Raw genomic sequence first — 26,769 nt, 5'->3', positions numbered from 1 at the left:
GGCGGTGCTACACCGGGCGTTCAGTGCTGCCATCGATCTGGTAATGAGGAAGAGAGAGTGTCGGAATTCAAACGCGTTGCCAGGGTGTGAATAATTAAGTGCTCCCAGTATGCAATTCACCACTTTGATGTTTTTTCTTCTTTTGAAGTCTACTCCACCATATCCCTCCCCCCGGAAAAAAATTGTTATATTTTCCCCTCGATCAAATATTTATCTGTAATGACTGATGAAGTTCAATTGAAGTTCCGTTACTTTTGCGAGGTATATTGTGTGCTGCATTTGTCTAACCCTCCTCGCCATGACGTGGAGTACTGGGAGGAAATGGAAAAAGGTCCTGGCGAGATTGAAAGAACATCATGTTCTGTAAAGAGGTTACTATTAATTGATGAGTTTTGCAAATCCCACTAAACAGGTTCCTTACAAAAATGATATCACAATTCATGAGACATTGAAATATGCACATAGGTAATCAATCTGCAATGACTAACGAATAAGGCATTGTTATGTACCAAGGCAGTTGAGGGTTTGTCTACAATTCCTCATGATTATACAAGACATTTGGTTTACACAATGTATTATTTAGCCAACTAATCAAATCTCAATTTAGGTGTATCCAAGGGAAATTGTAAAGTTGAACAGCATATAACAAATTATTATAACAATTATTATAATTAGCACAGCTCAAAGTCATAATTCTCATCAATCATCAATTACATAGAAACTACTCTCTATATTTTTTCTCTGTTTTTTTTAGGCATCCTCTACAAAGGCAGCGGTGAGAACCAGTTCATCTCGCTGCAGCCTCCCGTCATCTCTACAGTGATGGGGAACGGTCGGCGGCGCAGCATCTCGTGCCCCAGCTGCAACGGGCAGGCCCTGGGCAACAAGTTGCTGGCGCCCGTGGCCCTGGCGTGGGGCATCGATGGCAGCCTCTACGTGGGCGATTTCAACTACATCAGACGCATCTACCCATCGGGCAACGTCACCAGCGTCATGGAGCTCAGGTTAGTTCGGGTTCTGCATGGAATCCTAATGGTGGTGCACGGTTGTTTTGTTCTGGCCCTTTGTCCCTTTAGCTCAGATATTGAGGCTTTGCATGGCTCTGTAATAGTGCACAACCTTCGACCTATTGGTTCAGACCTTTTGACCCTCGAATTAGAGATTGATTCTTTATTTCTTCTGAGGTAATAGTGCAAAGAGGTGGTGTTTAAGACAAAGTGGGTTGCATGGATGTGAAACTCACCCATAGCATGTTGGCTGGAGTACATACAAAGCAGTATGCTGCTCACAGAGTGACAGACTAGTCTCTGTTGGCAAAGATGGTTGGCTTTGAGCAGCATGTGTTGTTGTATAGAAGGTTGTGAGTTCAAGCCCCACTGGAGGCAGATCAAAATGGTTAAATGTTACATAATCTTGAAAGGGTGGACATCTGACGTGTACAGTGGCTTGCGAAAGTATTCACCCCCTTGGCATTTTTCCTATTTTGTTGCCTTACAACCTGGAATTAAAATGGCTTTTTTGTGGGTTTGTATCATTTGATTTGTAAAACAAGCAAGAAATAAGACAAAAAAATCTGAGCGTTCATAACTTTTCAACCACCCAAAGTCAATACTTTGTAGAGACACCTTTTGCAGCAATTACAGCTGCAAGTCTCTTGGGGTATGTCTCTATAAGCTTGGCACATCTAGCCACTGGGATTCTTCAAGGAAAAACTGCTCCAGCTCCTTCAAGTTGGATGGGTTCCGCTGCTGTACAGCAATCTTCAAGTCATACCACATATTCTCAATTGGATTGAGGTCTGGGCTTTGACTAGGCCATTCCAAGACATTTAAATGTTTCCCCATAAACCACTCGAGTGTTGCTTTAGCAGTATGCTTAGGATCATTGTCCTGCTGGAAGGTGAACCTCCGTCACAATCTCAAATCTCTGGAAGACTGAAACAGGTTTTCCTCAAGAATTTCCCTGTATTTAGCGCCATCCATCATTTCTTCAATTCTGACCAGTTTCCCAGTCCATGCCGCTGAAAAACATCCCCACTGCATGATGCTGCCACCACCATGCTTCACTGTGGGAATGGTGTTCTCGGGGGGATGAGAGGTGTTGTGTTTGCGCCAGACATAGCATTTATCTTGATGGCCAAAAAGCTCCATTTTAGTCTCACCTGCCAGAGTACCTTCTTCCATATCTTTGGGGAGTCTCCCACATGCCTTTTGGCGAATACTTTAAGCAATGACTTTTTTCTGGCCACTCTTCTGTGAAGCCCAGCTCTGTGGAGTGTATGGCTTAAAGTGGTCCTATGGACAGATTCTCCAATCTCCGCTGTGGAGCTTTGCAGCTCCTCCAGTGTTATCTTTGGTCTCTTTGTTGCCCCTCTGATTAATGCCCTCCTTGCCTGGTCCTTGAGTTTTGGTGGGCGGCCCTCTCTTGGCAAGTTTGTTGTGGTGCCATATTCTTTCAATTTTTTAATAATGTTCAAAGTTTAGGATATTTTTTTATAACCCAACCCTGATCAGTACTTCTCCACAACTTTGCCCCTGACCTGTTTGGAGAGCTCCTTGGTCTTCATGGGGCTGCTTGCTTGGTGGTGCCCCTTGCTTAGTGGTGTGGCAGACTATGGGGCCTTTCAGAACAGGTGTGTATATATACTGTGATCATGTGACAGATCATGTGACACTTAGATTGCACATAGTGGACTTTATTTAACTAATTATGTGACTTCTGAAGGTAATTGGTTGCACCAGATCTTATTTAGGGGCTTCATAGCAAAGGGGGTGAATACATATGCACACACCACTTTTCCATTTTTTATTTTTTATAATATTTTTAAACAAGATATTTTTTTCATTTCACTTCACCAACTTGGACTGTTTTGTGTATGTCTATTACATGAACTCCAAATAAAAATCAATTTAAATTACAAGTTGTAATGCAACAAAATAGGAAAAACGCCAAGGGGGATGAATACTTTTGCAAGGCACTGTAGTGGTGTTCTTTGAACTGTGAATCATTGGTTTTCAGAGACTATTTTCACAATGCACAGGGTGGTCAGACAACTTTTAGCGTACTTGCACATTATCAAATGTGATGGAATGGGAAAACAGACAGATTTACTATTTACAATGCATTCTAAAAGTATTCAGACCTCTTGACTTTTTCCACATTTTGTTAAGTTACAGCCTTATAATAAAATTGATTAAATTTGTTTTTTTCCTTATCAATCTTCACACAATACCCCATAATGACAAAGTGAAAACAGGTTTTTAGAAATGTTTGCTTATGTAAATAAGGTATTTACGGTTAAGCATGGTGGTGGCAGCATCATGCTGTGGGGATGTTTTTCAAGGGCGGGGACTGGGAGATTAGTCAGGACCAAGGGAAAGATGAATGGAGCAAAGTACAGAGAGAACCTTGATGAAAACCTGCTCCAGAGCGCTCAGGACATCAGACTGGGGCGACGATTCACCTTCCAACAGGACAACGACCCTAAGCACACAGCCAAGACAACGCTTTGGGACAAGTCTCTGAATGTCCTTGAGTGGCCCAGCCAGAGCCCGGACTTGAACCCGATCGAATATCTCTGGAGAGACCTGAAAATGGCTGTGCAGCGACGCTCCCCATCCAACCTGACAGAACTTGAGAGGATCTGCAGAGAAGAATGGGAGAAACTCCCCCAAATACAGGTGTGCCAAGCTTGTAGCGTCATACCCAGTAAGACTCAAGGCTGTAATCACTGCCAAAGGTGCTTCAACAAAGTACTGGGTAAAGGGTCTGAATACTTATTTAAACATGATATTTAAGTTTTTTTCTTTTTAAGAAATTTGCAAAAAATCTAAAAACCTGTTTTTGCTTTGTCATTATGGTACATTGTGTGTAGATTGACGAGGGTGGAAACAATTTAATCAATTTTAGAATAATGCTGTAACGTAACAAAATGTGGAAAAAGTCAAGGAGTCTGAATACTTTCTGAATGCACCGTAATGTGGAATCTATACTATATCCTTTACAATTAGAGAAAGACTCCATGTCTTTTGCCATGTAATTGAGATGATTTAGGCCGACTTGCCAAGTTGGCCTCAATCACCAATACACTTCATTTTGCCATTTGGCAGACTCCGAAACAGCAGATGTTGATTAGAATGAAAGCTGTTTTACAGCCAGGGCTACTCACAACAAAGCATATGAAATCTGTCTACCAAGAGGCTACAGTTGATGTGTATATCTCTTAAAATCAATTTGATGACCCTGGCCCACATATTGCAAATACCAGTGATTGCACTTCAGTCTTCAGTACAGAAGACATCCTTTACAAATCACACAACATTCACCACCGCCTTGCCTGTTCATTATATTTCAATACGTTCTCTTATAGGTGCATGGAGAACGTTAAGCCAACATGATTGGATTGCTCGATATAAGAAATTGTTGTCTTTTCTATTATTAATGTGATGACGATTATTTTATGAAATCAATTAACTACATTTAATTATTACGCTATTAAATTAATCATATAACAATTAATTAAGTAGTAATCTTGGGGCACCATGGAAAAAGTGTATTTAACGAGTTACCGTTTTCCAAATTAACTCTTAAAGATATAAAGATCTCTTACATTTCAGTCATCAGTCAGTCATTAAATTAATTGTTACCTTCTATCAGTCTCATTCTGAATGTCGCAAAACTCTTGGATATCTGCACGAACCCTAGCATAAATGATGAATCAGCGATATACAAATTGGCTTAATTATTTATTCACTAACTAAATAATCACACAGAATTACATAAACACACAAACAGGATAACTTACACATTGATTACTACACAATGACACAACTACACAATGAAAAGTCCCTAGTGGACTAACCCGATATGACGGCTTGGTAGACAATGGAAAGGGGTGGGGACAGATAAAGTGCCGGAAAGACAGAATGGACCAACTACATACACTTGATAACTATGCTCATGGAAATGCTAATAGTTTGCACATGAACGGCCGCTCATTCGAAAATAATTGCAATGTAAATATTTACACTTGTATGTCTTGTTGTCTCTGTCTGTTGAAATCGCCCGGTCCATTTTCTTTGGAGAGTAATTCATTAGAAGTCTCTGGTTGTGTTCCGTCAGACGTACCAATGGTCATTTGACAGGGAAATGTTCAATGTCCTTCTCTCGTCTTCGGTTGAGTTTCTTAGACTATTTTACATATACAGCTGCAGACTGTGAATGTGTAGTCTTTAGTTTTGTAGATTTCTTAACCATTTGTAACGTATTCAGCTGGCGCTGCACATAACTGGTCTATAGGGTGGTAGCCATTTAAATTGCAACCATTTCAACATGTAGCTACAACGTAGGTATTCAGCAGTCATAAAAGTATTCCTTATTTACTCTGAAGAACTACTAAATAGTGATTTTATCAGACAGCATAGGCAGCAGCTCTATAGAGATGAGATGATGACTTGGAATGACATAATAGTCATCAAATAAAACAAATGTAATATACACATCAACTGAAATATTTTATTAAAGTAAAGCAATGTGAATAAATGATGCTTAATAATTGATAAGCGGTAATGTCAGTCACTACCATCATGGGATTTTAATTAATTGTGAGAATGCATTAAACACAACAGTGTTGCTACAGCATTTAATGTTTAAAAAATAATAATCGAAATTGAAAACGGTTATCCTTTTTTAAATAATCGAACCGAAACTGATTTGACCTCAAAAAGAACGAATCGCTCAGCACTATTGGTGATTTGAATGGAGAAAAAAGCACTGGTGTAATGGCCCAATGCATTCCCTTGTGAGGGAGTTTTTATATTGTCCCCTCTGTGAGTTATGGGTGTAGGGTTTAACTCCACAACATATATTCTCTCCTCGGTGAGTTATGGGTCCAGGGTTTAACTCTAAGACATAGTCACTCCTCCTTTTTCTCCTTCTCCTTTCTGCACAACAAATCTTCATTGTCTGCTCCTTTTTTAATGGTGTTTTTCTTAGACCTTTAAGTCACACACTTTTACGGTCTCTCTTTGTCTTTTTCTCTTTTCCGCTTCCTTCCTTTCTTCTCGCCCTAAGAAATAAAGATTTTAGACACAGGTAGGTGTATGATGGTGCAATTCTGTCACTGTCTTCTGTGTGTTAAGAATGAATGTATTTTTTATGAACATATTTTTATGGTAAATTGATAAGCCATTAAGGCATTATTTAATCATCTGGTTTGGCTCATAAAGGTGTCCAGTTTTATAACCGCACTCTGTAATGTAACGTGATTTTTTTTCACTGTGTTTAATGCATTCTCACATTTATTTTAACACACTCACATTATTCCATTCATAAGTGTCAAAGGCTTACAGTATTGACTAATGTACCATTAAACATGAGAACACTTACTGGGGCTATCTTCATTGCCAGACAGTTAAACAAGTTCTATCCACGTTCAACAGCTTATGTTTCAGGCTTATCATTGGCCTCCGAGCACACAGATGAGTTGTGTCTTCCTCAGTTGGAAAGAGTTGACCTTTTGATATGTCAATGTGCAATGTGTCATTTAGTCATGTAAGAGGATTATGGGTAACTGGCTTAGAACCTTTTTAATCTAATTGTCTTTGACAAAAGATAAAAAATTCAACAGCCAATACTACTATACTTGCTGTATGTTGGTGGCATACAGCGCCCTACATAGAAAATGATTAATTCTGTCCTTGCGTTGGATGATTTTTTCATAATAGCAGCAAGCCTTGAAGACATCTCTCCTAACTCATTCTGAAGGAGCCCGACACATTTTGAGGCATTTAAAATGAATGCAAATCAGCACAACCCGACGAAATGCCATTCAGTTGTTGACTGCCATTAACATAAACACTTCATTCCATATTTACCATAGGCTTCCCCGCGCAGGGGAGTGATAACGGTTAAAATAATCTGACACACTTGATGTTGTCGCTGCCGCTTTGTCATACGCAAACCCACTCCAGTCATATCCTGTTAAATTCTCTGACTCTTTTCCTTGACTACCAATCCTATTCCCCACCCGTTTGTTATGCAAAAATCCTCACACAGCACAAGCTTAATTGGGCATTCACAATGACAGAGCTACAAACAGATACAGAGGCTCCTTTTTCTGTGGTCATTATCATTCTCAATGTCAAGTTATCTTTCTGTTATTTAGGAAAAACACCTTTAAATTCAACAAAGGAAAACATGTAAAGCGTTGATTATTTTTGGATTGTTCATAAAAACACCTTTTAAACAAGTTTATTTTGAGATTGTTCCTATTGCGGCAATCACAGTAACCACATTATTTCCTCAATCCTAGTAACAACCCTGCTCACCGCTATTACCTGGCCACCGACCCAGTGACTGGGCAGCTGTATGTGTCCGACACCAACTCACGGAGGATCTACCGGCCCACGGTCCTGACGGGGATCAAGGAACTGCAGAGTAACGCGGAGGTGGTGGCAGGGACCGGGGAGCACTGTCTGCCCTTTGACGAGGCCCACTGTGGGGATGGGGGCAAGGCCACGGAAGCCCTGCTCACTGGGCCAAAAGGTAGGACCTGAGCCAACATTAGTCTGTTCCTTCCAGGGTTTGCCAATTCCGCTCCTGGAAAACTCCTGGGTGTACAGGGCTGCAGGCTTTTGGTCCAGCCCTGTAGTAAAACATTTGATTAGAACATAATTAGCTGAATTGGATGTGCTACCGCAGGGCTGAAATTGAAACATGCAAAGCTTTCAAAAGATTGGTGGTTCACGGAACAAAATATGTTTTAGAAATAATGTGTTATCCCTTTTCACCAGGTCGGAAAATGTTTACACAAGGGTAACTGGCAGCATTCACCATAAGTGTACTGTAGCACCAACCAGTATGGCAGCCATCAAATAAAATAAAATGTTAGTTGTCACATGCTTCGTAAACAACAGGTGTAGACTAACATTGAAATGCTTACGGACCCTTCCCAACAATGCAGAGAGAGAAAATAGAGACATTTTTGGATTGAATAAACAACAACAACAGTAATTGTTTGATGGTAGGGACGCAGGGCTGTGTTCCAAACAAAAACTACAAGTGTGCTTGCTTCAGTTCCTCAATGGGAAAGCTAGTTGAGCTAAAAAAACAACATCCTATAGTTGAAGGCTCTTTCCTTGAGTCATAAAAGTGCATTGAAATTACTTGCATTACTTTTTTTCAGATTAAATTATTGACAAATGCTGTGAAAGTACAGTAAATGTAAAATGCACATAAAATCAGTAGTGGATTCAGACATGTGTCAGGTGAACTATTGTGTCCTCACCTTTGGTCTAATAATTTCCTCATAATCTCCAGTGTTCTCTTTCAATTGCTACCATGGTCATGCATATGCTTTATAAAGTTCTTCTGTTTCAATTTGGCCCTATCCATATAGGCCAATTTCCACGAGCGTAAGGGGTTAAGAAGTCATGGATTATTAGTTTGTCTGGTGTGTGCCAGTCTTTAAAGTCCCCCCTAATGGCCCAGCTTAGACTGCATTTAAAAGAGAGGGTTTGACTGAAGGGAGTCTGGGAGGGAGGGACTCTGCCTATGAAATGGGAGGAGGTAGAGGCTGGGGGAAAGATGGCAGATGGCTGGGGTTTTCTTTTCCAGACGTTTGCTGAAATATACTCAAATATGACACTTTTCATCTGTCTGAATTTCCCCTCCGACTTTCAAATAGCCAGCTCTCCCAGAATGCATTGGTGGTCCATCAGCTCTTTAATGTTTCAGTAGCCAGGCAATCTTTGTGCAGACCTACATGTAGCCACAGGTCAAACCAAAGCACTCACCTATAAAAATAAATCATAAAAAAATAAACTGATTTAGAAGCTATTAAATCTGTTAAAGGCAAGATATATACCAATTCCTCACCTCTTGTGATCTACTTTTCTCACCCTGTTGAGTTTAAAAATCAACCACAGTGTGTGTTTACACCAGCGTTTATAGCGCTTATTGAAAAAGAGAAATGGAAATGTACGTGAGGTTTAATTGAAATCCTATAGGCACCACTCTCTGTTAGGAGCCCACAATAACATGATGAGATGTGAAGTGTGCCATGGTTGCTAATGTATTTTCCCTGTGTGGGACAAATTACTACGGCAAGCACTCTCTCCTTGCACAGAAAGTTGGAACCCTCAGCCGACACTCAATCAGTCGGGCAATTTTGCCCGCCGTCGTAACCATGGCAACTGCATGTCATTCACCCGTTTCGTCTAAAATTGGCCCGAGCCGTCATTTCCCCCCGCCCACCCATTTCACAGATAGAGTGAAGAGGGTTGATGATTGTCGGGTGTCGGAGCTGCATTTTAAGGGAAAAAAGTCACGCTCATTGACACTGTACCTATGAGTTCTGTTTTTAGAGGTGGGATATGGTGGGATGCGCAGTGCCCGGCACACATACAGTAGAGATACAGCCTTTCCCACTTCACCCTGAGAAATTATTCAATAGCAAGAAAGCAGGCAGTTGAATTATTGAAGGATGTGCTTTTTGCAGTGACCTGAATAATGGGAAGCCAAACTCAACACATGTATCCGTCGTGTTCCGTCCACAGAGTCATGGAAGCAGAAAGAACTTCACATTTCCCACATCTGACACATCTATCATCTGCCTTTCTTTTATTCCCCCCTTCCCCCCTTTTGCCTCGACAGGTATCGCTGTGGACAAGAATGGACTGATGTATTTTGTGGACGGCACCACGATCCGGAGAGTTGACCAAAGCGGCATCATATCCACACTCCTGGGCTCCAATGACCTCACGTCGGCACGCCCCCTGACCTGTGACATCAGCATGGACATCAAGCAGGTGACTGTCAGATTACCAGTCAGGTCTCCCTCAAGCCTGTTCTGTCCTCAAGTCTGTTCCCATAGGGCTCACATCACAGCGCCACCTTGTGGTTCTCTCCCTGCCCGTCTATGAGTCACTCAGTCTGGAGTGTTACATAATGTCAGCTTCTTTAGGATTCTGAGATCACAAATATAATTTTTTTAATCAAAGGCATGCCAATTTGACCAATCATCGCACTATTACCGCATAAAACATCAAATCTGCAATATTAGTGCATTAAACTGTCTGATTACCACACTACAAAAAGAAGGCTAGCATAAAATGGTTCAATCAAGCCATTTTTGTGACAATTTGGACAAAAACATTGCATATTGCCATGCAAAATGTAAAATATGCTGCTGCAAAACTGCCATGAAATCATGATAATGGAAGTACTTACACAGTTAAATAATACACCTTTGGGTATGGTTATCTCAGGGGAAGGAAAGACATTAGAAGGCATTGTATTGTGGTTTAAGGACCTCTATCTTTCAAGTTGCTGAGGCTTATTGTTGGGTATCTAGAGAAGTGTGTCCCAATCTGTTCCTTAAGGACCCTCAGGACTGCATATTGTTATTGCACTACACTAGCACGTCTGACTCATATAAGTCAAATAACCACCAAGCCCTTGATTAGTTTTATCAGGTGTAATCGAAGTTCATGTAGTCAGCAACTGATTTTTTCTACCAAACAACATGACATTTCAGCATTTCAACAACTTTCCACAGATGCAAAAGAACGTCTCCAAAAATCTTCCCTGAACAGTTGATAATGGTGCATGAGCATAGTGTCCTGTCAGAAGGCAATAAGTTACCTCCTCATCAACATAGTGTCCTGTCAGAAGGCAATAAGTTACCTCCTCATGAACATAGTGTCCTGTCAGGAGGCAATAAGTTACCTCCTCATCAACATAGTGTCCTGTCAGCAGGCAATAAGTTACCTCCTCATCAACATAGTGTCCTGTCAGAAGGCAATAAGTTACCTCCTCATGAACATAGTGTCCTGTCAGAAGGCAATAAGTTACCTCCTCATCAACATAGTGTCCTGTCAGAAGGCAATAAGTTACCTCCTCATCAACATAGTGTCCTGTCAGAAGGCAATAAGTTACCTCCTCATCAACATAGTGTCCTGTCAGAAGGCAATAAGTTACCTCCTCATCAACATAGTGTCCTGTCAGGAGGCAATAAGTTACCTCCTCATCAACATAGTGTCCTGTCAGAAGGCAATAAGTTACCTCCTCATCAACATAGTGTCCTGTCAGAAGGCAATAAGTTACCTCCTCATGAACATAGTGTCCTGTCAGAAGGCAATAAGTTACCTTCTCATCAACATAGTGTCCTGTCAGAAGGCAATAAGTTACCTCCTCATCAACATAGTGTCCTGTCAGAAGGCAATAAGTTACCTCCTCATGAACATAGTGTCCTGTCAGAAGGCAATAAGTTACCTCCTCATGAGGCTAAAACACTAACTCAATATAACGTTGTCTCTCCTCTCAAACATCTCCACTCTATCCCCTTCCATTACATGCAGTCTCTGACATGGTGCAAATGAATAATGAAGAAAATAAAACTAAGAAAGCTTTTATCATATTAAAATGGAATGGCGGGCCTCCATTACACACCATATATTTAGGGTCTCTGGAGGGGACGTTTCAGGAGTGGATTGGAGTCGAGAGTCAAACTCAACTTGGATTGGGGTCCCATACCTCTGCCCTTTACTCCAAGGGGACATGCCAGAGAGCATTTTCATTTGTCTTATCAGAACCCTAATGTAGGCTTGAAGCCATCAGGCGGACTGGCCTGCATAGGACTAAACATGTCGTCTTAAGTTAATTAAGACACTTCAATGTTACAACCCAACACAGATATCCTTTTGGCTAGACTGTAGCATCCCAAGGCATATTGTCCCCATAAGAAGGCAGACTGGCAGGCTGGCATGCATGGCACAGAGACAGCCTTAAGGGTAAAATGCCTTATTATTAATCACTGTCTGGAAAATGAAGATTAAGGATGTGTTTTCCCACATTTTTTGACAACACTGATGTCACACTGAAATATTTCAGAGAATGTAGACATTTATAATGGGACAAGGTTGCCAATGTCACATTGGTGATGTGTAGATGGAGAAGATCACAGTAATTTGGGTTGACAGTCACGTCTTAAAGCCATGTCTCTGTGAAGTGGTGCCTATAACAATGTGCCGATCTGCAGGTGCTCCTGGAGTGGCCTACCGACCTAGCGGTCAGCCCCATGGATAACTCCCTGTACGTCCTGGACAACAATGTGGTCCTACGAATCACTGAGAATGGCCAGGTCAGCATTGCAGCAGGCCGGCCCATTCACTGCCCTTTGGCCGGGATGGACCGCGGAGGTCAAAGGGCAGCACTGACGCCCCTGGAGTCTGCCGTGGCCATCGCCATGTCCTACCACGGCGCCATCTTCATCGCCGAAACTGACGAGCGGAAGCTGAGCCGAATCCGAACTGTATCTGTCGATGGTGAAATAACCCATCTGGTGGGGTCGCCGTCCGACTGCGACTGTAAGAATGATGTTAACTGCGATTGTTACCAGACGGGTGATGGCTACGCCAAAGACGCTCGTCTCAACGCACCGTCCTCTCTTGTCGTTGCGCCCGATGGCACCCTGTATATGGCAGACCTGGGCAACATCCGCATCCGGGCGGTCAGTAGGAACGGGCCTGCCTTGACCTCCAACGCCAACACCTTCGAGGTGGCGTCACCGGACGCCCAGGAAGTGTATGTCTTTGACACCAACGGTACCCACCAACACACCGCCAACCTCATGACGGGTGACTTCAAGTATACCTTCAGCTACAGCACGGAGAACGACGTTACCGCCATGACCGATAACAACGGAAACACCCTGAGAATCCGCCGCGACCCTAACCGCATGCCTGTGCGCATAGTCGCCCCTGACAACCAGGTCATCTGGTTGACCATGGGGACCAACGGTGGGCTGAAGACCTTGATGGCTCAGGGCCAGGAACTGGTGCTGCTCACCTACCATGGTAACACTGGCCTGCTGGCTACCAAGACCTCTGAAATCGGCTGGACCACATTCTACGAGTGAGTATACAGAAGTAAGAGGGTCTGATTCCTGCGATGGCAGAATAGACCTTCACTTTTTGGGGTGATGAGACTCTGACTAGATAATTACATTTGAGTAATATGAAGAAATAGTCATTGATCATAAGGTAAGCTAAATAAGTTGCTGCTTTGCACTTAAAATTTCCTTCAATTGATATTATATTTTCATCTTGATGTGAAATTGGTGGCAGTCACAGTGACTTCCTTCAGATTGACACACACTGGAAAATTTGCCCACAGTGTCATATTTTGACCCTTTGATGTTGCCTACATACTCTGAAAGAAATGACACCATGCATCAATGCAAACATTCATGAATCATAATGATCACCTTTACATTAACTTCTCCATCTATCTTTCAGCTATGACAGCGAAGGCAGGCTAATGAACGTGACGTTCCCCACCGGAACAGTGAACAACGTGTACACAGACATCTACAGGGCCTTGACCGTGGACATTGAGAGCTCCTTGACTGAAGAGGAAATTAGCATTACCACCAATACCTCCACCATTCGTGCCTTCTATACATTGGCTCAGGGTAAGCCACACATCTCCTCCTCTCTGTCTTGCTGAAACAAGTACAAACAGTTCAAATGGCCATTTTGAAAGTAGTTAATTGTCATTGTTGCGTGGGTCGTCACGGCAATGTTGAGTAAGCTTAAGTCATGTATCATTATGGGTGAGCGTGTTTGACAGAAGACAGTGTAAATGATTACTTCCTCAGTGTGTGGGGTGAGCAGAAACCTTGTATTTTAACTTTTTGTCCACTGTATTGAGCTATTTATTTAATTCTTCCATTTGTTGTAGTTCTATATTTATTTTTTAAATGTTAATAATTTCTCTACCAGTGGGTCGTTTTTTTTTTATATAGGCGGCAAGATTTCCCTGAGTATCCACAACAATGATTTATAGTCACAATACTTAGTAGAATGTTATAATTTATGACCCTGTCTTTTAAAATGTTCAGATCAATGTAGAAGCAGTTATCAGGTTGGTTATGATAACTCTCTGAGGATCACCTATGCCAACGGAATGGACACCCACTACCAGACTGAGCCCCACATCCTGGCGGGCACTGCCAACCCCACCGTGGCACGGCGTAACATGAGTTTGCCAGGGGAGAGTGGGCAGAATCTGGTTGAGTGGCGCTTCCGAAAGGAGCAAACCAGGGGCAAAGTCATTGTTTTTGGGCGCAAGCTAAGGGTGAGTTTCACTTTATTATTCAGAGTTTCATTTATCTGTAAGACATGTTGTTCACTAACTTACTGTATATTAACTGTGACACTTACCTGAAGTGTAGGCCTACAGCAAAATAATGTAAATGCCTCCCTGGATGCATCAATGATTAATTCTGGAGTTGCGTGTGAGATATGAGCATACCTGATTTCAATTAAATGCAGTAAAATAGTACCTGCTTCCAAGTTCCCAATACCCTATACTGCCAGTATTCTTCTCCAGAACCTGCCAATGAGATTTACAATTGACGTTATGAACTTAACTTGGGTAGTTACTTTCCTTAACAGCAATTTTGGGTTTAATCGTTTCTGAGCAAATGCCAGTGTCTCTCAGTTTAATGAAGCCCTTGAAGGAGCTGTTCATCTCCTCTCACTGACTGCCAAAGAGCGGCAATCACACTAAATGCTGTTTTTAGGTCACCAGACAAAATAATAAGTGCACTCTCTGTGACTCTGTGACTTCAAAGTCTGTTGCATATAATTAGGAATTAGACTATTAGAATGGACATGAACCTTTTTATGACGGTATACGAGGTCAATCATTTTGGTAAGGGAGTTGGGAGCTGCCTAGCCAATCATTTGTCAAATTAACTGCCAATAGGCCAACATTTCATTCAAACAATGCAATCAATGCATAGCCATACACTGGCTGAAATCAGTTGTTGATAGGACAAGTTGTAAATGATATTGTACTGATATTGTAACATATTATAACACTTACAGCTTTGCAAGAAGACAACATTAAGACATTTATGGTATGCTTACATATATTTTAGAGGCTATTTATAAATAAAATTGATATAAAACCTTTGTATACTGTATTTATAATTATATGACAATATTTTAGGTTGACAATAATTCTGTTATACAATTACTGATATATCATATGCCTTAATTTAATTTTCCTGCTTAAGTAAGAGAATGAAATGCATCACCTATGCCTCTACTGCAATTCAGACTGGTTTGGATTTCTCCCTGACCACAATGGCTGACATTTTCATACCATTCTGGAACTTTGAGAGTTTATGACATAGCCCCTCTAGTAATCTAATATGATCTCTATGGTCTGTTGTTGTTTTGTCTTGGCTTTGATTCAATACACATACCAACTAATAGGTGAATGGACGGAACATTCTGTCGGTTGATTACGACCGTACGCTGAGGATGGAGAAGATTTACGATGACCACAGGAAGTTCCTGCTGAAGATTATCTATGACGGCGCGGGCCACCCTATGCTGTGGGTACCCAGCAGTAAGCTGCTTCCCGTGAATGTCAGCCGGAACAGCAACGGTCAGATTAGTGCCCTCCAGAGGGGGCAGACCAGCGAGCGGTTGGAGTACGACGCTCAGGGACGCGTCGTGTCCAGATTGTTTGCTGACGGGAAGACGTGGAGTTACACATACCTGGACAAGGTGATGGTTGAAGTGATTAAATAAAATGATTTGGTTTCTCCACTGGTCGCTCAATGCACAAACACAAATGTATGATGAAAGTAATTGTGTATTGGAATGCAGGCCCCATACACGCTTTGCTTAACTCTTCCCTGCTTTGGGGACCTGCATGGATCTGGTTCCGCTTCCGACTGACATTTTCGCTTAAAAATGGCGATGGGGGCAGATGTTTTGATCAAGAGAGACCTTTAGAAAATATGCAGATATGTATTTTACAGTTATAAGGAAGGTGAAATCTTATATTTAGTCCTTTTATAAATTGATTATACTATATATAGAACATCCATAAGTCATGTCAAGCCTTATTCATACAGTTTTGTTGAATAGGAAATAGACCAAATAAAATAGTTAATATTTTCATTTTTCTATCATATTTGTACTGTGTACTTAAGCTTGTGTCCTTAAGTGCCTACACTAGAAAGGTGAGATTTGACCCTTTCTTGGAGTATGCAGCGTTACTATTATAGTTATTGTATATCTCATGATAAATAATTTGTTTTGGGGATTACTTAGATTACATTTAGTTACTTTTCAGAGGTTTTAAGCAGAACTTCTAAACCACACACACACACACACACACACACACACACACACACACACTGTACTTGCCTACATTAGAGCTGCTCATTATGTTCATTAACACCTCTTCCCTAAGAATAGAACTCCTCGCTGAACTTCCCTAAGAACATAACTCCTCGCTGAACTTCCCTAAGAACATAACTCCTCGCTGAACTTCCCTAAGAACATAACTCCTCGCTGAACTTCCCTAAGAACATAACCCCTCGCTGAACTTCCCTAAGAACATAACTCCTCGCTGAACTTCCCTAAGAACATAACTCCTCGCTGAACTTCCCTAAGAACATAACTCCTCGCTGAACTTCCCTAAGAACAGAACTCCTCGCTGAACTTCCCTAAGAACAGAACTCCTTGCAGAACTTCCCTAAGAACAGAACTCCTCGCTGAACTTCCCTAAGAACAGAACTCCTCGCTGAACTTCCCTAAGAACAGAACTCCTCGCAGAACTTCCCTAAGAACAGAACTCCTCGCAGAACTTCCCTAAGAACAGAACTCCTCGCAGAACTTCCCTAAGAACAGAACTCCTCGCTGAACTTCCCTAAGAACATAACTCCTCGCTGAACTTCCCTAAGAACAGAACTCCTTGCAGAACTTCCCTAAGAACATAACTCCTTGCAGAACTTCCCTAAGAACATAACTCCTCGCAGATCTTAAAATAAATGAGATCACTTACTGGAAGGCTCAGCTGCAAGGACTTTTCCTCATGCAAAACCATGCAAAGATTTCCTTGCTCTCACTTGGCCCTCCTTGTGCTCATTACAAGACAGGGATAGGCCATGTCAACAAAGAAACACGAGGCACACTAAAAGCTTTAGGAGCTCAAGTAACCGACGGTTGAGTGGGCATGGCATTTTCACAGGAAGGGTGGCAGTCCACTGAAAGCACTTCTAGCATCCAAAGTGCATTATGAATTAAGTTGCCATGGATTTTAGGAGTCAGAAATAAACATGTGTAGGTTTGATGTAACTGCTTAGGCTATTTTGTGAGCTGGTGGTGTAAATATATAATTATTTGTAGTCATAAAACAACAATAATTAGTTTTTTCTCTCTTTCCTCATCTTTTCTCTAGTCGATGGTGCTCCTGCTCCATAGCCAGCGTCAGTACATCTTCGACTTTGACTCTCAGGACCGGCTATCTGCCGTCACCATGCCCAGTGTGGCCCGCTACACCATGAACACAGTCCGCTCAGTGGGCTACTACCGCAACATCTTCCACCCGCCTGAGAGCAACGCTTCTGTAGCAGTGGACTACAGCGAGGACGGCCTCTTGCAGCGAGTGGTGCACTTGGGCACGGGCCGCCGGATCCTGTACAAGTACCGACGGCAGAACAAGCTAGCTGAAGTCCTGTATGACAGCACGCGGGTCAGCTTCACATACGACGAGATGGCAGGCGTGCTGAAAACGGTCAACCTGCAGAGCGAGGGCTTCATCTGTTCAATCCGTTACCGCCAAGTGGGCCCCCTGGTTGACCGGCAGATCTTCCGCTTCAGCGAGGACGGCATGGTCAACGCCCGCTTTGACTACACCTATGACAGCAGCCTGCGCGTCACCAGCGTGCAGGGCGTCATCAACGAGACACCGCTGCCCATCGACCTCTACCAGTTTGACGACATCTCCGGCAAGGTAGAGCAGTTCGGCAAGTTTGGCGTCATCTACTATGACATCAACCAGATCATCTCCACGGCCGTCATGACCTACACCAAGCACTTTGACGCCCACGGCCGGATCAAGGAGATTCAGTATGAGATCTTCCGATCCCTTATGTACTGGATCACCTTCCAGTACGATGACGTGGGACGATGCACCAAGAGGGAAATCAAGATTGGGCCATTCGCCAATACCACCAAGTACGGCTATGAGTACGACGTAGATGGCCAGCTCCAGACGGTCTACCTCAACGACAAGGTCATGTGGCGCTACACCTACGACCTGAATGGCAACCTCCACCTACTGAACCCAGGCAACAGCGCCCGCCTGCTCCCCCTGCGCTACGACCTCCGCGACCGCATCACCCGCCTGGGAGACGTGCAGTACCGCATGGACGAGGACGGCTTCCTCCGCCAGCGAGGTTCCGAGATCTTCGACTACAACTCCAAGGGCCTCCTGGTACGCGTATACAGCAAGGGCAACAGCTGGACCATCCAATACCGCTACGACGGCCTGGGCCGGAGGGTGTCTACCAAGAACAGCCTGGGGCAGCATCTGCAGTACTTCTATGCAGACCTGAGCTACCCCAGCAGGATCACCCACGTCTACAACCACTCCAGCTCTGAGATCACCTCCCTGTACTATGACCTGCAGGGACACCTGTTTGCCCAGGAGATCAGCAGCGGAGAGGAGTACTACATCGCCTGTGACAACACCGGAACCCCTCTGGCCGTATTCACCAGCAATGGCCTCCTGATCAAGCAGGTCCAGTACACGGCATATGGGGAGATCTACTTTGACTCCAACCCGGACTTTCAACTGGTGCTGGGGTTCCACGGGGGGCTCTATGAACCACTGACCAAATTGCTGCATTTTGGTGAGAGGGACTATGACATTATGCCCGGCAGGTGGACTGTGCCTGACATCAACACCTGGAAACGAGTGGGGAAAGAGCCAGGTCCTTTTAATCTCTACATGTTCAGAAACAACGACCCCATCAGCAAAGTACATGAAGTGAGAGAGTATGTCGCAGGTAAGATATTTATTGTCACTTTTATTCGACTTAGTAACATTTAATGTGCACATAGTGTAAACATGTTATTTAAATGTGCTATTCAAATGTCAAAATGTTTGTACATACTTAAGCTGGTAATGCATACAATCATGCATGCATTTCCAGCTTATTCATGACAACTAAGACATTCATTACTAATGATAAAACATTACAATTTTTCCTATTTTGACATAACCACGTCATTAAATATTTAGTATGACCTTGATCTTATTTGTCCCATGTAGATGTGAATAGCTGGCTGGTGACCTTTGGGTTCCATCTACACAACACCATTCCTGGCTACCCAGTCCCAAAGTTTGATCTGACCCACCCATCTTATGAACTGAAGAAGAGCCAGCTCTGGGATGATTTACCGGTGGGTTTTATATTTTACATTATTTCAAACACTCCTTTATTGTCCTGCTATTTGTGATCCATGTATTAGAGAAATGTAAAGTAAGCAGGTTGATCTTTATATAAAAAAAAATGTTTAACCTTTATTTCACCAGGGAAGATGTATTGAGACCTAGGTCTCTTTTTCAAATGTGCCCTGCACAATACAACACAAATATACGCGTTATACACAAAATATACATATATACAGTATACACATTAAAATACAAAAACACAATCATGGGAAGCACAAGTAAAATGTCACAAATCACCCAGAAATCAGTTATATTCCTCCACAAATAATTCCCCAATCAGTACTCTAAACTGCCTGAACGGCACCAGAACATTAAGATGACATGTATTTATATTTTTTTCCAGCAATACAGTGCATTAAAACTAAAACTTAAAGCAGATTTACCTAGCTTGGTTGCCTAGAGTTAACCAATCCTTTGAACGAGTTAGGCAACTCGGGTGTCTATACTTCAACAGCAAAGTTAGATATGCAGTTAACAAAAACATGGACATTTCTGCTTATCAAAAATTACAACCAACTGATTGCAGCATTACTGCAAAAATGGAGGACGCAAGTGGAAACGGGAGAATGTAAGGAACTTGTCTGTCAGCCCTTCATTAAAGAACAAAATTGGCTGAAGAAGATTGTGATAAATACCAACGTATACCAGTTTCATTTAAGGACTAAAACATTTACAGCTGCGCCATACAGGTTGAAAAAATTGTTCGGATAAGATTTTTGATGTACCGATTCCATGACACATGGTTTATGAACTGATACACAAAACAACGCCGAATTCAAAACTCAAGAGTTTTTCAATTTCAATTATTATACAAAACTCTTGCAACCAATAGAATGTTACATACAGTTGAAGTCGGAAGTTTACATACACCTTAGCCAAATACATTTGAACTCAGTTTTTCACAATTCCTGACATTTAATCCTAGTAAAAATTCCTTGTCTTAGGTCAGTTAGGATCAACACTTTATTTTAAGAATGTGAAATGTCAGAATAATAGTTGAGAGAATGATTTATTTCAGGTTTTATCACATTCCCAGTGGGTCAGAAGTTGACATACACTCAATTAGTATTTGGTAGCATTGCCTTTAAATTGTTTAACTTTGGTCAAACATTTCGGGTAGCCTTCCACAAGCTTCCCACAATAAGTTGGGTGAATTTTAGCCCATTCCTCCTGACAGAGCTGTGTAACTGAGTCAGGTTTGTAGGCCTCCTTGCTTGTGAATGCTTTTTCAGTTCTCCCCACACATTTTCTATAGGATTGAGGTCAGGGCTTTGTGCTGGCCCCTCCAAAACCTTGACTTTGTTGTCCTTAAGCCATTTTGCAACAACTTTGGAAGTATGCTTGGGGTCATTGTCCATTTGGAAGACCCATTTGCGACCAAGCTTTAACATCCTGACTGATGTCTTGAGATGTTGCTTCAATATATCCACATAATTTTCCTGCCTCATGATGCCGTCTATTTTGTGAAGTACACTAGTCCCTCCTGCAGCAAAGCACCCACACAACATGATGCTGCTACCCCTGTGCTTCACGGTTGGGATGGTGTTCTTCGGCTTGCAAGCCTCCCCCTTTTTCCATCAAGCATAACGATGGTCATTATGGCCAAACAGTTCTATTTTTGTTTCATCAGACCAGAGGACATTTCTCTAAAAAGTATGATCTTTGTCCCCATATGCAGTTGCAAACCATAGCCTGGCTTTTTTTATGGGGGTTTTGGAGCAGTTGCTCCTTCCTTGCAGAGACCTTTCAGGTTATTTCGATATAGGACTCGTTTTACTGTGGATATAGATACTTTTGTACCTGTTTCCTCCAGCATCTTCACAAGGTCCTTTGCTGTTGTTCTGGGATTGATTTGCACATTTTGCACCAAGTACGTTCATCTCTAGGAGACAGAACGCATCTCCTTTCTGAGCGGTATGACGGCTGCATGGTCCCATGGTGTTTATACTTCCGTACTATTGTTTGTACAGATGAATGTGGTACCTTCAGGTGTTTGGAAATTGCTCCCAAGGATGAACCAGACTTGTGGAGGTCTACAATTTTTTTCTGAGGTCTTGGCTGATTTCTTTTGATTTTCCCATGATGTCAAGCAAAGAGGCACTGAGTTTGAAGGTAGGCCATTAAACATCCACAGGTACACCTCCAATTGACTCAAATAATGTCAATTAGCCTATCAGAAGCTTCTAAAGCCATGACATAATTTTCTGGAATTTTCCAAGCTTTTTAAAGGCAAAGTCATCTTAGTGTATGTGAACTTCTGACCCACTGGAATTGTGATACAGTGAATTTTAAGTGAAATTATCTGTCTGTCAACAATTGTTGGAAATATTGCTTGTGTTACGCACAAAGTAGATGTCCTAACCAACTTGCCAAAACTGTAGTTTGTTAACAAGAAATTTGTGGAGTGGTTGAATAATGAGTTTTAATGACTCCAACCTTTGTCTATGTAAACTTCCAACTTCCACTGTTTATGGGGGATACAACCATCCTAGCTCTGCAGATTTTACTGCGAATAGACAGAATCATTAGATCACTTGTTTTGGTGCTGCCCATATGTAGCTTGTTTTTGGTCGCAGGTTCAGGAATGGTAGAACATTTGAACATTTACTTGAAGCTGACTCTGCAAATCTGCAAATAGATCTGCTGGGTGATTTGAAAAGTCGTGGTCAATCAATCAATAATATAATAATACTCTTAGCAAAAATGTTTATCATTAATTTACAATCTGTAGAAACTATGAGAATAGAAAGATTCAGAACTTTTGTGAAACATCACAGCACAGTGGGAAAATATACTGTATGGCAGCTAGTAATCAAAACTGGATGGTCTTCAGAGAGGGATGGGAGGGGTTGAGAGTAGCTGAAGGATGGAACTAAAATAGATAACGAATGTAAAATATACTGTTTCCACAAAATGTATATAATATGTATAAGCAGGAAGTAGAAACCTAAGTATTTTTGTCCATTAGTTTACTCCAATTAAGGGAGGGTGGTAGGGTTAGGGAAAAATATACATTTTTAAAATGTTTTAATTATATATACAGTACCAGTCAAAAGTTTGGACACACCTACTCATTCCAGTGTTTTTTTTATTTGTTACTATTTTCTACATTGTAAAATAATAGTGAAGACATCAAAACTATGAAATAACACATATGGAATCATGTAGTAACCAAAAAAAGTGTTATACAAAACAAAATATATTTTGTGTTTTACATTCTTCAAAGTAGCCACCCTTTGCCTTGATGACAGCTTTGCGCATTCCTGGCATTCTCTCAACCAGCTTCATGAGGAATGCTTTTCCAACATTCTTGAAGGAGTTCCCACATATTCTGAGCACTTGTATATGGGGGATTGGAAATTATGCATACAATTTCATTGATAGAAGCCACAATTTATCTGCAATATTAAAGATGATCTAAATAAGACAGAAGTTTATGAAGTAGGGCCTTGTTAGCAAACAGGGAGTAATGTAGAGATCTAAAAGAGCATAGTTGTTTGCTGGATGAATATCAACCACTATGACAAACAAGCAGTGGAAAAAGAAGCATGTAATCTCTTCTGATCTGCAATATTTTTTTATTTTTTTTAAATGTAATTGGCATCACATTTAATTGGACAGCTTTTTCATAGGAAGAAGTACAAATTGGTTTCCATTTATTCTTTAATTCATTTGGCACAGTAGCAAATACCTTATCTAGAACTTTTCATTTATTGTATCCAGTTAACGTTTTCTGCTGTCCAAGACAATGTGTTAAATTTGCCCTTGCAGTACACATTCATAACACAGATATAATTATACTGTACTTGTAATACAAATTCATAAGCAATACATAGACATTTATACACACTACATATGTGACATTACCACTTGTCATTGTTAACATAATCATTATTCAATGCTTACTAAGCTGTCAAAAATTGCCTAGTAATCATTATATGATAAAAATCCACAACGGCATTTTACCTTGTTGTAGCTTTATCTCACTTCCTGGTAATACAATTATCTTGCAGGCACATGAAAACTGTTTGACGCCTGCTTCTGCTCATGAATGGACTGTAGTGTGAAGTTCTGCCATGCTCAGACATTAACATTTCACTGCATTCTCTTTACAGTCCATCTCTGGGGTCCAGCAGGAAGTTACCAGACAGGCGCATGCCCTCCTAACATTTGAGCGGCTGCCGGAGGTCAATGCGGGCCGAGGCCGCCGAGGCGAGAAACCTTGGTTATGGTTTTCAGCCGCCCAGTCCCCTATTGGTAGGGCCGTCATGTTCGCCATCTACAAGGGCACCGCCCACACACACACACTCAACGTAGCCAACGAGGACTGCATCAAGGTGGCCACCGTCCTCAACAATGCCTTCTACCTTGAAGACCTGCACTTCACTGTGGAAGGCCGCGACACTCACTACTTCGTCAAGCCCGGCCTGCCCGACGGCGACTTGGCGACGCTACGCCTCACCAGCGGCCACAAGACCCTGGAGAACGGCGTCAATGTCAGCGTGTCCCAGTCCACCACGGTCATGGACAGCCGGACTCGGCGCTTCGCAGATGTGGAGTTGCGGCGTGGGGCGCTTGCGCTGCATGTGCGCTATGGCTCCACGGTGGACGAGGAGAAGTCCCGCGTGCTTGAGTTGGCCCGCCAGAGGGCGTTAGTGAGTGTGTGGGCCAGGGAACAGCAGAGGGTGCGCGATGGCGAGGAGGGCGTCCGCCCATGGACAGAGGGAGAGAAGAGGCAGCTCCTGAGCAATGGGAAAGTGCTGGGGTACGACGGGTATTACGCACTTTCCATCGAGCAATATCCGGAGTTAGCGGACAGCGCTAATAACATTCAGTTCCTACGGCAAAGTGAAATAGGGAAAAGGTAACTAACTATTGTGCACTTGCTGCCAAAGAGACTTTGAATGGCCTGTTTCAATAGAGGCGTGGCGATGGTGGGAACGAAAGCAACAATAGTGGCATGGCCAAAGATTACATATAGCTATGTCCGAGTGGGGGGTGTGTTTTTGTAAATCATATGGGATCGAAAGCAATGCTGTGCAATGCTGTTTAACAGGGGACTACTACAGAGTAAATGTATAACTATGCCAAACCTTAATATGGGCAGTGACAAGATGTACCTCTGTAGCACAAACTGATTGGACTGTGGACTCTCAACCAGGAGCCAGGAGAAATAGTAGTGTTTTGGGAAATATTTAGTTTTTTTTGTCTCTGTTTTTTACTAAGTGTTGTCTGCTTAAAATTAAAAGAAAGTATTTAAAGGTGAAATGAAATGTTTACATACGCGTATATCTGCACTTCTCTGGAAATATGATGTATGAATTTTTACTCTTCAATAGGCAATGTCCATTACCAGATGTTTGTCTTGAATCAATGACCTTTCAATTTGAGGTTTCGTCTCACTCAGTGACCATCACACCTAACATGTCGGAATTGAGAAGCAGTCCCTTTGATAAACCCTGGCTCATACCCCTATGTGTTGCTTTTAAAAGGACATCATAACAAGTTACATGTTTTAATACCCAAAATATTTGTTTTGTGTATCAGATTCTGCCTTGGTAGGAGATCAGGGCAAAATATGTATGAAGGAAGTCTGGCACAGATACTTGTCTTGTCCAAGCACAGGAACACCATGTTTTGTAAATTATGAGTTTTATTGTTTTGTTTTCTATGAAATTGATTAACAGTCCATTGATGATTATAACGAGTAATTTATGTTGTGTTTATACCTTGTAAATAAAATCTAAAACCTTTTTTTTATATATATTTTGTATTATGTTACAGAAGAAACGATATTGGATATTGCATCATAAAAATGTGTCTTTGAATTATGAAATTTAATTTAGAAGTCTCTGCAAGATTTTGTTGCATAAGGTATGAAATATTCTGTCAAGAAACAGTAAAAACTAAATATATTTAAAGGTGGTACAGACGATCACTATATACCACATTCAGTGAAATATTTGCTCCTTTAAATCTGTTGATCACGCATAATGCCTTGTGACTTGGCCCCTGTCCAATAAATATTTAATGAACACAAATAATTAATGAACGCATATCACCCAAACAAGTTTGTCCAAATATAGAATCCATACATGTTAGCAGCTATTATCATAACTTGTGTTTTGTATAATTAATAAGATCATGGATTAAAACGCTTTTGTTCGAGTCAGCCATTTTCATTTGTCATTTGTTCTAATGAAATGGCAGTACTGTAAAATATCAAGTCTTTACTAAAGGTGTTTACTAAAGGTGTTTAGAAAGTGTTTAATGAGACCTTCATATCCTAAATGTGTGCCTTAAAATGATTAAGACGGCCAAATCCTGCTCCTCTTTGAAGTCAGCTGTTTGTAACAGTTTCAAATTAAATTGTTTAAATTGTGACAGAACCGATTTGTGAGTGTAACAAACCAGGATTTTTGACAGGACAAGACCCCTTAACACTGATGGCTTCTATCAACTTCATAATCCTAGGGTTTCGGTGTAAGTCATCTTCGCTCTGTAAAATTCTGAACGGAATCTCCAATTAGATTTTGGATTGTAATAATTGCTTGCCCTTCCTAATGTTATCAAAGCCTTAAGAGTTGTATCAGATCACAGGGCACAAAATCTGTTGAACAAGTTTTAGGCTCAATTATAGCCTGCCCACATAATCATAGGCATAAGCCTTTGAAGAATTATTAATGTGATACTAATTTGTTGAACATTAACATTTCTTCAAAATGTACAGGTGATGCAGTTCCCAGCCTAATTGTAAGGAATCACAGGTAATTCTGATCCATGCTATTTTAATAATTCGTTTTAAAGGAAAAGAAAGACCACATTTCATACAACACATATGAACCCACAATGTCTTTCCAGTCCTCTGTTGCTCTCTAGTGGTACAGTGTCTACCGCAGAGTAGTGTTTATTTTACTAGGCAAGTCAGTTAAGAACAAATTCTTATTTTCAACAACGGCCGACGAACAGCAGGTTAACTGCCTTGTTCAGGAGCAGAACAACAGATTTTTACTTTGTCAGCTCAGGGATTTGATCTTGCAACCTTTTGGTTACAAGGCCAATGCACTAACCACTAGGCTACCTGCCACCCAAGATAAGCATATGTGGATAAGATATTATGCCTGCATTCCTGGATTTTGATCGGGGTTCAGCACTTTACCTACTACTATACAATACGCAACCAGTCACTGTATGGAGTTTATATTAAACAAAATATCTTTCATAGTTTTTTTTATATTGCAGAGAAGACTGCAGGACTCCATGACATGATTTCTTAGCAGAAGCATCAAACATCACCGTAGCATCAGATAACTGCATCCGTTGGCTATTAGTACCCAGAGACAGCATCAAACAACCACAGCAAAGGGCATGATCACCAAGTTTTAGCTACATTTACCTATGCTTCAAACAGAATAGCTAAGGTGTCCCAGTACAAGTGTA

General features: G+C 41.6%; 1 protein-coding gene across 6 annotated transcripts in view; it reads left to right on the top strand.

The window, feature by feature from the left end:
• Window positions 1-25,501, top strand: part of si:dkey-237h12.3 (teneurin-3) — a 153,530-nt gene extending 128,029 nt beyond the window's left edge. For 5 of the 6 annotated variants that reach the window (XM_014199206.2, XM_014199203.2, XM_014199201.2 and 2 more), the window contains 11 exons: window positions 755-1,004; window positions 6,073-6,093; window positions 7,313-7,545; window positions 9,655-9,809; window positions 12,041-12,915; window positions 13,299-13,474; window positions 13,904-14,139; window positions 15,288-15,584; window positions 17,269-18,880; window positions 19,147-19,277; window positions 23,445-25,501. In XM_014199206.2, coding sequence (XP_014054681.2) covers window positions 755-1,004; window positions 6,073-6,093; window positions 7,313-7,545; window positions 9,655-9,809; window positions 12,041-12,915; window positions 13,299-13,474; window positions 13,904-14,139; window positions 15,288-15,584; window positions 17,269-18,880; window positions 19,147-19,277; window positions 23,445-24,197 — 4,739 coding nt within the window. In that variant the 3' untranslated portion in view covers window positions 24,198-25,501. The remainder of the gene's footprint in view (window positions 1-754; window positions 1,005-6,072; window positions 6,094-7,312; window positions 7,546-9,654; window positions 9,810-12,040; window positions 12,916-13,298; window positions 13,475-13,903; window positions 14,140-15,287; window positions 15,585-17,268; window positions 18,881-19,146; window positions 19,278-23,444) is intronic. The other variant, XM_014199202.2, reaches the window with a different exon arrangement.
• The last annotated feature ends 1,268 nt before the right edge of the window (window positions 25,502-26,769 follow it).

The sequence above is a fragment of the Salmo salar genome, chromosome ssa05 (assembly GCF_905237065.1).
Source record: "Salmo salar chromosome ssa05, Ssal_v3.1, whole genome shotgun sequence".
Lineage (NCBI taxonomy): Eukaryota > Metazoa > Chordata > Actinopteri > Salmoniformes > Salmonidae > Salmo > Salmo salar.
The sequence above is the reverse complement of the archived record's forward strand: the minus strand, read 5'-3'. Positions and strand labels throughout refer to the sequence as shown.